Here is a 13,453-nt window from a genome sequence, read left to right as displayed (position 1 = left end):
TGAAAGATGCCATCCTTAAGCTGCGAAAACAGAAAAAACCCATCTGAGAAATTGCTACAATATTACGAGTGGCAATAAGTCTACAGTTTGGTACATCCTGAGAAAGAAAGCAAGCACTGGTGAACTCGGCAACGTAAAAAGACCTGGACATCCACGGAAGACAACAGTGGTGGATGATCGCAGAATCATTTCCATGGTGAAGAGCAACCCCTTCACAACAGCCAACCAAGTGAACAACACTCTCCAAGGGGTCGGCGTATTGATATCCAAGTTTACCTTAAAGAGACGACTGCATGAAAGTAAATACAGAGAGCACACTGCAAGGTGCAAGCCACTCATTAGCCTCAAGAATAGAAAGGCTACATTGGAGTTTGCTAAAGAACATCTAAAAAAGCCAGCACAGTTCTGGAGAAACATTCAATGGACAGATGAAACCAAGATCAACCTCTACCAGAATGATGGCAAGAAAAAAGTATGGAGAAGACGTGGAACAGCTCATTATCCAAAGTGTACCACATCATCTGTAAAACACTGTGATGGAAATGTGATGGCTTGGGCGTGCATGGCTGCCAGTGGTACTGGGACACTAGTGTTTATTGATGATGTGACACGGGACAGAAGCAGCCGAATGAATTCTGAGGTGTTCAGAGACATACTGTCTGCTCAAATCCAGCTAAATGCAGTCAAACTGATTGAGCGGCATTTCATGATACAGCTGGACAATGACCCAAAACATACAGCCAAAGCAATCCAGGAGTTTATTAAAGCATTTCACTTGTTGAAGACTAAACTTTGGACAGAAAGGCCCACAAACAAACAGCAATTGAAAGTCGCTGCAGTAAAGGCCTGGCAGAGCATTAAAAAGGAGGAAACCCAGCATCTGGTGATGTCCATGAGATCAAGACTTTAGGCTGGCATTGCCAGCAAAGGGTTTTCAGCCAAGTATTAGAAATGAACATTTCATTTAAAGTTATTTAATTTGTCCAATTACTTTTGCGCCCCTGAAATAAAGCGATTGTGTTAAAAAAAAAATGCTTTAGTTGTCTCACATTTTTATGCAACTTTGTGTTCAACCGACCGAATTAAAGCTGAAAGTCTGCACTTCAACTGCATGTGAGTTGTTTCATTTAAAATTCATTGTGGTAATGTACAGAACCAAAATTAGAAAAAAAGTTGTCTCTGTCCAAATATTTATGGACCTAACTGTATGTATAGCACTGCCTATTCATGTTTACTACTGTAATACACTAATTGCTACTAAACCATATAACATTTATAAACGTAAACCCACGAGTTACATTGCCATAACGCCATGGAAATCTTAAAGATTAATGCAAACAGGTATGAGTAAAAAGTCAATTAATACAGCAGCATTACTGAAAAAACAAACAAAAAAAAAAAAATAAACCCAAGGTTTACAGTCATCATTACAGTTCAGATGATTTAGGCCACCTGACTATGCTTCATCTTCTAGGCATTCCCCAATATCGCAAATACTTGCCGAACAGTCCAATACAAACCATGTTAACACCTTGTGCTGCAGAATTCTAAGGCTTTCCTGCGGTTTTGCTTTCTGTGGATAGAAGTGATAGCTTGGCAATGTAGGAGTGGCGGTAAGGTCCACATCAGGAATACCAAAAAGAAAGTGTAGGACTGTCAGTAACAGTTCATAATGATTTCCAAGATGTTATTTTTGAGTGAATGACTAAGAAAACATTGTAAAATGAACTTTAAATCTAATTATGATATTCTAGACTAACGTAATGAGTGTTCAGCCCCAGATTTACATACAGCAGTGTGCAAGCAGGCAGATCATTCTGGAGTGTTGGGGCCTTATAGCTTAAGTCTTGCTGCTATCTGTGTAGTTCCCAAAGTTAATGCCATTTCTGTTTCCAGTGTAGTCAGTAGTGTCAAATGCTGTGCTTTTATCTACCAACTATAGCTGTTCTTCTGTCAGAAGACGTGAGAGTGCTAGGGACTACATAGTGCCATTTCTGTACTGTGACCAGTGTAGAAGCCAGGCTAAAGCTTTTCAGTTAAACTACAATGAACAAGATGATTGTGAAGCTACTAATTTTGATGTACAGTATATTTCTGCCTAGATCTGTTGGTTTTTTTTTACTTGCTCAAAATAATAGTCTGACAATAGATACTTTTTAAGGTGTCAGTAAAGCTCTGTTGATTATGTAATAAAGTAATACATGGGCAACTATATACTTTTTTTAAATAACATTTGGCATATGCATCAGCTAAATGCAACAACTGCCTTAACAACCATTGATTTGGTTTTCTCAGGTAAGCTGCTGCCCCAGTTCTTTCTTTCTTTCTTTCTTTCTCTGTCTTTGTAATCTTGAGTGTCTATAGTTGATGCACATTGTTATGTACCTAGCCTTGCTCAGCCTTTTGCCCACCTCTATATGACCTTTCCACTCCTCCCTCTTAGCTTTGCTCTTTTCTTTTTCTTGTGTGCTGAAGCTCTATGCATCAACCTAATCTTTCTTCTTTGTGGGTTTTCTAACTTTGCGTTGTGTTCCTTCTTTATGGTGTGTATTCCACTCCTATATACCATATTTATCCTAACAGTGCTGTAATAAGCTTTTTCCTTCAATGCTGGAAAGATGTCTTTGGCAATAAGAATGGGTCACATCTTGCATAAATCCTACTACTGTCATCCCAGCCTTGCAATAAAAGCTGATTCTTTAACTTCATTTACATTCGATATTTTACCTCATTTGCAGAACATTCACATTTTATTTCAAATAAAGCCCCTTCAGATACAGTATCTAAGTTCACACTAACTAGCCCTCTATCTGGCACTCCTCACCTGTGGTCTCTCCCTCTTATCCTTTTTTTTTTTAACCCATTTTCAGCAACGTAAAAATATATAGTGTTGATCTCTATTGCAAGTTATATTCTTGGGTGGAGAGTTACAGTAAAAGAGGTTATAACCCCCTTTCACAGATAGGCATAGTGAACTTTAGTGTTAAAAAAAAAAAAATTAAAGGATACTGGCATCCAATTACACTTCTCCAAAAACTGAGACAATAGTAAGACACCTGCTCTGCTCCTATTAGAAAAAAGACATTCACAATTGGATTTCATAAACTATTACATTTGTTTTAATGGTTCTTTGGTACACTTCGAGTTACTCTGAGTGAAATTCATTGTTGGATGGCACAACTCTATTACTTTTGTATTTTATGCCAGCCTTTTAGTGTGTTCATTTTGCATGCATTTTCATCTCATTTTTTGTTAGAAAGTTTCGTAGCTAATAGACTGTATGGCTTTAATCTGTCAGCTTGTTTATTTAGACATGAAAACATTTAATTACAGGCTGCAAGATACTAAAATAAAGGTGAATTAAGAAAAATGATTTCAGGAAATATGGTGATATATATCAGAATTTGGAGACAATTGTTCTGAGACTTGAAACGTCTGTAAAAATGGCTGTAGTGAAATTGGACTGGCTCTTAGGTCTATACGCACTGCCAAATCTATATTTAAAATACAGAGATATATACTGTATATGCATGTAAAGTATTTCTTTTGTGTGTGTACATGTTCATATAAAATAGTAGGTGACAGTGGTGGGATGCCTTTGAATATTCTTTTTGCACCCTGTTAATCTATACTAATAAAAGGCAAAGCCCTCACTCACTCACTCACTCACTCACTCACTACTAATTCTCCAACTTCCCGTGTAGGTAGAAGGCTGAAATTTGGCAGGCTCATTCCTTACAGCTTACTTACAAAAGTTGGGCAGGTTTCATTTCGAAATTCTATGCCTAATGGTCATAACTGGAAGGTATTTTTCTCCATTAACTGTAATGGAGTTGAGCTGCAATGACGTAGGGGGGCGGAGTTTCGTGACATCATCACGCCTCCCACGTAATCACGTGAACTGACTGTCAACGCAGTGCGTAGAAAACCAGGAAGACCTCCAAAAAGCGCTTAAGAAAACATGCATTATATAATTGAGAAGGCAGCGAAACAATAAGAAGCGAGCGAGTGACATATACTACCATATTCATGAGTGTTGCTGCCTCGGAAAGAAAGCAAGGTGTAAATCTAAACTTTAAATTAAGTTCATAGACAGGCTGCTGCTGGCGTTTCTCATGCCCACGGGTAATGCAGGATACAAGTTTAATGAGAGGACGCAGGATATAAACGAGAGTTTTGATCACTTTGTAACTAAGTTAAAATTGTAGGTGAAGGGGTGTGTTTATGCAAATTCCGAGAGACTGTGTTTGTGGGGGATTGACACTTAAGGCGGGTGGGGAAGTCACGTCATCATCTCCCCTCCCATTTACCTCATTTCGGTCTGAGCTGAGCTCCGCGCTAACGCCGTCTTCCGAAGCAACTTCGTCACACTGCCACCAAATACTCACAGAAAAATCCACAAGTTAATACACACGCTGTCTCTAGAGTTTCTTCACACTGAATCCTCCAGGCACTACTTAAAAAAGGTTACATTGACAATCGTGTTGCGTTATTTTTAAAATCTTTCCTTTTCTTAGCACAAGCACAGCTGAGAAGCTTCGATGCATGTGCTCCATAACACGTTAAAAAATAATGCATTTAATCACACTTTGCATTACAAGCACAGGGGAGCTTTTGTCAATGCATGATTTCCTGGTACACCAATTACTTTGATCAGCGCATCCCGATTCATTTTACCCTCACACCACCTTGGTTTGAGAAGAAGTATGAAAAAATATGAGGTTAACACAGAAAAACAGATCACCAATTCAAGCTTTATGAATAATCGATTCGCCATCAATAATTGTTTTGGTAAAGCCATACTCCTTCCATTTTATAATTTTTCCGCCATTAGTAATTATTAAATGAACGGTAAATAAAGTAAGAGCAAAGCGAGGGTGACTTATTTAGGCAGGCATATATATGACAGCAACACTCATGACAATGTCAATCATGTTACGTTATTATTAAACACACTACTTCTCCGCTGCGAGGCGCGGGTATTCTGCTAGTAATAAATATACCTTAAAAACATATTAATAACAACAGCACTGTGATTTCTGCATGTTTATGCATATGTTTAACAGCTTCAACTCTGTTGCCTTGGGATTTTTTGTGCACATTTAGCCTCAGATTTTTTTTAATTGACTTCATTTGATATTGTCTGTGTATCTGTTTTGGTGATTATATTTTGCTATTTGTACAGTTCTGAGATAATTTGATCAAATCAGATACGAAAGAGAATGTACTTGAATGCAGTGTTTGGTGTAACCAATTTTAAGTTTGAGCAAGAGCAAAATGACCCCCACATAAAGCTCCTGTGAAGCAGTCTTTTAACTGGCTGACTGTTTATGCCAAATTAAACAATTATTACAGCATTTCTGTAAACTTCAAAATATTTGATGCAGCTAACCACCTTTCACAAGTGGTAGCTTAGGTTTAGGGGGTTTTGCATATCATTCCTATACATTACAAAATAATCCTAATTGTAGCCATTTGGGACAACTTTGTATTGCGCTTACAAATTGGACAATTTGTTGCAGATTTTCCAAATCTAATAGATCTGTACCATTTTCCCAAAATGACAGACAATAAAGTAAAAAATTACAATCCACCTTTACACACATTATATGGTGTGGAACTGGAATGTTAAAAATCAATAGGAATTCCATTTAAATTGATCAAAACTAATCCAGGGGGGTCCTCAGGTTTACGTTTCTACAACGGTGATGTAGCCCGAATTTTGGTGTAAGTTGAAACACATCCTAGCCTAACTCACTTATCTTTCCTAACACAGTTGCAAAATCATAATCTAGAACATAAAAACACAACTAAGCCACAGAAAAAGGAAAGGGACATAAACATACTGTACTGTACACTGTACTGTAGTAACAGAAAAAATTAGGGGAAAAAAATCCTTACCTTTTTATTCCTTCTCATGTCTCAATTTTTTAAAGCTTTTATGGGAGTGAACGTTGTAAACTCGAAACGTTGTATGTTGAGATGTTGTAACCCGAGGACCCCCTGTATACAACTTGAAAAAGTATTATGTATGAAGACGTTTTTTATCAGAATTTTTTCTCCCTTCTTCCACCTCACAGCTCTGTCTGCACGGCATACTGTACTGTATGTCGTTGTTGTCTTTTTCCCATCTAAGACACTTCGCCTTCTTCACTTGTCAGTCCACCTTGTTGCTCAGTGGTGCTGTTTATCTATACCGCTCATATGCTGGAGACGTTCATTTGCATACAACAGTAAACTTCAAACAGCTACTCTTTCTCTTTGGCTTCTGTCTACACTTTGCAGCACGTTAGCAGTGTACTCTGTACAGTATTATTGTGGAAAATTTAAAAGTAAGGGATGGCTAATTTTCAATGACATCACAAAATTTTTAAATCAAATCCATTAAGCTATTTTAAAGATTTTGAGGTATTTATTTGTTCAGGGGAATTATCCCTAAATATTGATATATTGAAATGTTTTTCTTATCAGATGGCCTCCTGGCCTAAACATACCATCCTGCCAAATTGCAGGTTTTTAACTAAATGGGAATTAGTGGTTTTATTTTTGAGTGTCAAAGTTGATCCATTTTGCATTATATATACTGTATACAGAATAAGAAATAATATTTTAGACATATATACACGCATTCATACAGCCTCAGTGTTCTGTACTCAGTTGTATGTGTGACTTATTTATTTATTTTAACTTTTAAACTTTGAATAGTCTTTGGTTATTCTTAGTGATAATAAGGTTTTAAGTAATTAATACATTTTGTCTTAATATGCATCTTATAAAGTGCTTTTTATAATGAGCAGTATTTAAGGGTTTCAAAAAAATACTTAAGATTTCAGCTGAATTAATTTGTAAACAGCTCAGTTAAGTGATAACAGCGGTGCATAGTTTTGAACAAATGGAAATTTAGAGTGTAATACAGAAGTGGAAAAATATCATTGATTAAACGTGAGAGTGACAGGTTGTAAATCCAAGGCTGCTGTTTTATTTGGGTTTCAGCAGCATGTCTGCCAGGATGTGACAAGGTGAGCCAAGAGTCAAAAGGATGGAGACTTGCTTTTTGAATGCATTTTCTCAAGTTTTTTTCTTTTTCTTTTTCCCTCTCTCAGAAGCTTGAAACCAAATCATTAATCAAACTCAATTTCAGCAAGAACAGTGAGGGTGAGTATCATTCTTTGTTACTTTATGTAGGCTGTTTCCAAAATAATAATCATTATACCAATATAGTTCCAAGTAAATGTTTTATATTGTCTGTAAAGTGATAAGATCTAAACTAAGAAATGTCTTGTGTAAAAATCTTTTTTCTTCTCTAGACAGAGCCAATTTGAGAAATAAAATTGATTTGAAATCTCATTCAGTACACTGTTATTAATGCTTTGCACATCTTCTAACTTCATATTCTGTAAGTCCAAATCAGATAATTGGTTAAAAGTAAAACAAGAAGCAAAATGTAATTTGGAAGTGATTCCCATTAATAATTTATAATCTGTTTTACTATAACAGTGATTTTCATAATTCTCCTCTGTGCGAGTTTCACAGAGTAATTAAAAATTGATAGATCATTCACTGGAGTATAAAATGCATACTTGCATGCCTTTGTTAATAATGTGCTCCTGTGCAATCACCCCCTCACAGCGCTCTTGTCTCCAAGAAGTAGGTTAGTAGAACAACTTGTGTATGTCGCTGGAAAGCAGAAATTTTCTTCTTTGGGAGACTGTCTGTCCCCGGGATATCACAGGCATAGATAGGCAGCTGTCAATACTCAGAACTTCATACCCAGTACAGTGAACTAAATATAGATAATGTAATCACAACTGACTTGCTGCTATCTTCCCTCTACTGATACCTTGCTTCCTCAACTCTGCTTCAGTTTTGTCTTACTACCAGCCTCTGGTATAATTGTCTCTTTCAGACATTAAACAGCACATGGTAGCTTAGTGGAAAACTGATATTGAGAGTTCGGAGATATGTGGCAAGTATTACTTTACAAACTGACAGAGAACATCTTTGTGAAATAATTTTTTGTAAAGTGTTGTGCTTCATTTTTCTGGAACGCTTATTCCTTTAGTGAATTGAAGGCATTAGTTTAAAAGTTTATAATTTATGTTCCATTTGTGTATTTTATACACGGCATGGTCTTTATAAACGAAAGTAAAGGACTGTGCCTGTACTCATAGAATTTTCATGGAATCCTTTATTAGTTATCCAACAAAATTGGAAACACTTGTGCACTTATTAATTCAGACCTGATGGGAAACCCAACACATGGTGATTTTTGCATGTACTTTGTATTCATTTAGTAGGTAAGCTTGCATTTTACGAGACACAATTTGATTGTTTTATAATGTTATGTTAAAGCAAGGCACAGCACAGTCTTTTAGTAGAATCGCATAGCGAAAACTCCAGCAAAAACATATGGCACAGAGCAGGATTTGCACTGTGTTGAAGAATCATAACTTTTATTCATTTTCTTCCACAGTCCCTCTTTTGTGTGTCTTAACAGGTACTCTGGTTTATAAAAACATTTGCCTGGCTGATATACTTTAAAAACCTAACCATGGAACAAGTGGACACATTATACAGAAAATAGCCCTAGGCGAATATCTTCAAATTCCAGCATTGATGAAGTGAGGCCATGAGTGTAGTAAATATACACCAGAGTTTCCTGTACAAAATCTGTAATGCGGTGGAGGCAAGTGTGTCTGTCCCTGGGGTTATTAGACAATTTGTGTTTAGAAGAGATCTGGCTGACAGCAAAAGTGGCAGTTGACTGTTCAGCACCATTTTTTTCCCCCAGTAGCAGTTGATTCACTCCTGCTGAGTGCATGCGCTGAAAAGTCATGTAGTCAAACTGTTCTGAAAGTACTTGTGTTTAACTGAAATAAGTACATGCGATGCTGTTTTCTGGTTTTTCTCTGCTTTTTAATGCTGTTTTTTTACAGTTTATGGATATTTGTTTTTGCATTCACTGCGACTTGCATAACAGTTTTAGTTTTATTAACTACAAATTAACTTTAGAAATTCAACAACCCATTTATTAGTTTTAGAAAACTCTTTATGAAATTTGTAAAGTGGCTTGCAATTGAAATAAGTCGTGCCTACTCCTCATGAAAGATTTCTGCTTAAGCTATTGATTGATCATGCGCGCAGAGATCTCGCCAGTATTTATTTAAAAACAGTTTTTTAATAACCTTATTAAAATCATGCATCCTTCAAAGTAGTGTTACAAAGGCATGCAAGATTATAATTATATTTATTTTTTTAAAATAACTGTACTACAGTCACAACATTAGTACTGATAAGTTCTGGGAGGACAAGATGGTTCATAGCTTAGACTGTTTTTCTCACTTATTCATGCGTTCTCTTATATATCATATGTAGATGTATGTGTGTGTGCGTGTGTGCATATACATGCAAATCTCTTTAATTATTGTGCGATTCTGCAACTGTTTATAATGCATATTTAACTTTATGGTTTTTGTATGTGATGTTGTGGTCTGCTATAAGCAGCTACAAAGGTATATTCCTATACATTAAGTACTGGTAAATAAAAGTGATTGTGATGTGGTTTCAAGAATAAATTAAAAATGTATTTTTTTACCTGTAGGAAAATACCACTGCCCAGTGCTGTACTCTGTATTCACAAATAATTCACACATTGTGGCCATTAAGAACACTGGAAATGTGTTTTCATACGAGGTATGTGAGGTCTTGTGGTGTGTGGGTGTGTGTGTGATTTTTTTTTTTGAAAAGAGTCAATGAATTCTGTGGTAAGATGTGTAATTTATTTTGAAGAGAATATTGTCTAGGATCAACATTGAAATTTATAGTGTTTACCATTTTTTTTTTACCTTCAGCAAATGTTTTCTCATTGTAGCCCGAGTTTTCTCCTCTCTGTCCCGAAATACTATTTTTAAGACTATCTCTGTTTCTTTCAGAAACCCTTTCCAAAAACAAATTCATTTTAAATGTGTCTGTTGTCCATACTGCACACACTGTACATTCTACACTATGAGACTGACTACTTGGGATGAGGGTTTTCTTCTTTCGGTTCTAGTTTTGTACATTAAATGGTTATCTTTATTACTTTGGTACACTGAAACCATACAGAATCATGCAGAAGATGTCCTCATACGTCAACTCAGGAGGTATCATAACAGAGAATTCATGAGCTACTTTTTTGTACTCCACTTGTTAAATGCTATTCATGGGTTTATAAGATGTCATTGTTGAGTGAAGGTTTAGAACTCCATATTATGCCAGTGAATTGATATTCTTCATGGCCATGTTTATAGGACACTTTGCTGTGTAAAGTGATTTCTGTTTCCTCTTGTCAGGCAGTGGAGCAGCTTAATATCAAGACCAAAAGCTACAAAGATCTGCTCACAGATGAGTCATTTACTCGCCAAGACATAATCACACTACAGGTAGGCACTAATTTGAATGCACTTTTAAAAAGCTTCTGATGGAATATCTCTTGACCATTGCTGCTTCATACATAATTTTAGTTACAAATGAAAATTCTTCATTTTCTTTGTAGATTCATGTTCTAAGCTGGACTTAAGGCTTTTCTGTTTGTGTTTCTGATATTTCAATTTAGTTACATTAAAATACAGTTGCATAGCAAATGAATCATGGAGATTAGTTTTGATCAAATGATCCTGGAAGGAATGCATGATAGTAGCATCTAAGCCATTCTGAGTTTAAGGAGGAGGCGTTCCCATACCAGAGAGAGTCAAAAAAACAAACTAAAACTGTATAGCTTGGGTAAGACAAAAGGATGCTCTTTCTTAGTGGTCCACACATACCTTTTATTTCATTTTATTCCAATCTTGAGTAGGTGTTCTCTCTGTCTTTCATTCAGCATTCTCCCAAAAGAGATTCAGGAACTGCAGAAACTATAGCATTCCATTTCTCTTGGATTATTTCAAGTCCCGATTACACAACTTTTAACAGACAGTTTTAAAGTAAGAACTATAAAATCACAAAGAAAAGTTTTATATGTTCATGTTGCCCACTCACTAGTTTGTAAATTATGTTTTATGTCCATCTTTTTAATTTAGCCGTACTAGTCTTTTATTTATTTATAATATACTGTATATATGTATGTAATTTGTTTTTATACATATGTATATGTAAAATTTCAGAAATAAAAGATAAATGTAGTAATTTCATATTAACACAGTTTTTGAAGAATAATCAAACATATTGCAAACAGATTTTGTCTTATAAAACATGCCTTTCCACTATCAAGTGTAACAAAGCTTTACAGACCTAACAGCTGAACCCAGAAATAGTATGAGACTGTGAAGCTCAACAGTATCAGCAGTAAACCTCTTCATCCTACAATTAAGAGCCATGAAAACTGTTCTGCAGTAAAAAGATGATCTGCTTATACAACCTGTAGCCAAATAGCTAGCCACTTGTAGAGATGGTAGATGAAGACACACTGCTCAGGTAAACACGGTGTGTTTAAAAGCTGGTTTTAATTCTTATTTAGTTTATTCACTAAGGATTGAGCATAGCTATATAGGAATAGCATGAATGAATGTGTACTTTAATTTTGCCTGTGTTAACACTTGATATACTAATTTGGTTGGCATTTTTTTTTCTTCTGCAGGATCCTACAAATCTTGACAAGTTCAATGTCTCAGATTTTTTTCATGTTAAAAACAATTTGAAGGTTTTGAATCCAGGTGGGTAGTGCTTTTTGTTTACAATTTTCTTTGTTCTTCTGACAGCTTTTACATTTTAATAGCCCTGTATGCTTTGATATAAATTATCTTGATTATTTAAATACAATACCAATTAAGATGCTAAGCAGACATTTTACAATTTGACTGAATACAGTGTGTTAAAAGGGTGATTGTTAGAAGATCAGCTTGTCCTAGCCTAATTATCACTGCTGTTTAATGAAAATGTTATAATTGTGGACTATTCAGTTGAGACTTTCAATGTCCACATAATATAGAGAGGAAGTTAATCCTCAATGAAGAGCAAATCAGCTGGAAGTAACTGCAGTGATTTAATGGGGGCACCCAGCTACCTCTCATGGTGCTGAAATGGTAGGAGCTTAGAACATGGGCCTCCACAGGGACTCGGTCTTAGAGCTCTGTGTTGAATCTTCAGTTCACATTGCTCCTTTGTGTGGAGCAGTGAATAGGCAGGCAATTCTGATTTGTGTAGATGGGGATAATAAATGTTCAGTGGGATGTTGAAAACAAAATGTAAAATGGCAATGCAAGTCATTTGATGTGTCCAGCAGAGTAACCTGAATTTTCTGGTGTGCTCAATACTCGTTTGGCTTGACTTTTATATTTAAAGTTTGTAAGCAGTTTTGCATGTGACATACATTTTGTTTGGTCTCTGGGTACAGGTTTCATAATTCTTTAATATCCACCACAGAAATTTTGACAATTACAGTACAATAAAAGAAGCTGCCCTGCAGTATGATGGTGCAGCAATAAACTTGTGTGTGAGAGTTTTATTTAGTATTAATAGTTGGATGATCTTTTATCTATTTAATAATAATTTTATAGTAGTGGTTGTCATCCTTTTAATGATATATTCTGTTACAAGGAATAGGAAAAATATTCATTGTGGTGAACTGCGATTCTCTCATTAAAACTTATTATATATATCTTAGATGAAAAGCTAAGTAGTGTCTGGATGCACAGAGTTTTTGTACTTTTTTTTTTAAAGCTTTAAGCAGTTATTTTTCTCTTTTTATGTATCTAAAAATTTCATATTGCTTCGTTTTCTGAAATATGTACTTTAAAAATATTACATCCATTTTATATTGTATTAAAGGCTGGCCAGTGTTCTTGGCTCAGTGATGGGTGAGGTGACCTCTAAACATGTCTTTAAGTATGTAGACACTGATGTAGCCAAACTGCTAAATATATATTGGATCCAACAAAAAAATAATGCTTCTTTTTTTTAGTCAACATCTACTGACAAAATGATGTTATTTATGGTTTCTTTGTGAAAATGTCTCTTAAATGTTTATATGTTTCAAACAGATGAAGAAAAAGCAAAGTTGGATCCATCATATCACCTGAAAACAACAAACCTTGAGACCCAAGAGACATTAGCTGAGCTGTACAAGGAATATAAAGGAGATGAATTGCTGGCCTCTACCATGAAAGTTCCAGAGAAGAAGAAAACTGATAAGCTCAATGCTGTACGTTTTTCATTACATTTAATTTTTACCCCACATGCTGAGAGAAGTTTTGCTATAAAAATAGTTATGGCTGTGTCCCAAGTACAAATCAATTTTTATAATTAATACAACTGTTTTTAGTAGCATTTGATGATTCTGTTAATCCTAGTACCAAAGTTAATAGTATGTCAAAATTCAACAGGACAGCAAAATCAACCATTTCTTTTTTTTTTTTTTTTTAAATCTTCAGTTGCTGTGTGTTAGGAAGTGGTCATTGTTTCATTTGCTACTCTATAA

At 35.4% G+C, this 13,453-nt stretch overlaps 1 protein-coding gene across 1 annotated transcript in view; it reads left to right on the top strand.

The window, feature by feature from the left end:
* The window catches only part of ppil2 (peptidylprolyl isomerase (cyclophilin)-like 2), a 70,624-nt gene that overhangs the window by 15,908 nt on the left and 41,263 nt on the right, over nt 1-13,453 (top strand). The window contains exons 6-10 of the mRNA XM_039771565.1: nt 7,104-7,155; nt 9,602-9,693; nt 10,332-10,421; nt 11,615-11,690; nt 13,017-13,177. Coding sequence (XP_039627499.1) covers nt 7,104-7,155; nt 9,602-9,693; nt 10,332-10,421; nt 11,615-11,690; nt 13,017-13,177 — 471 coding nt within the window. The remainder of the gene's footprint in view (nt 1-7,103; nt 7,156-9,601; nt 9,694-10,331; nt 10,422-11,614; nt 11,691-13,016; nt 13,178-13,453) is intronic.

Source organism: Polypterus senegalus, chromosome 12, assembly GCF_016835505.1.
Source record: "Polypterus senegalus isolate Bchr_013 chromosome 12, ASM1683550v1, whole genome shotgun sequence".
Lineage (NCBI taxonomy): Eukaryota > Metazoa > Chordata > Cladistia > Polypteriformes > Polypteridae > Polypterus > Polypterus senegalus.
Note: the sequence above shows the minus strand (reverse complement) of the source record. Positions and strands in the feature narration are given on the sequence as shown.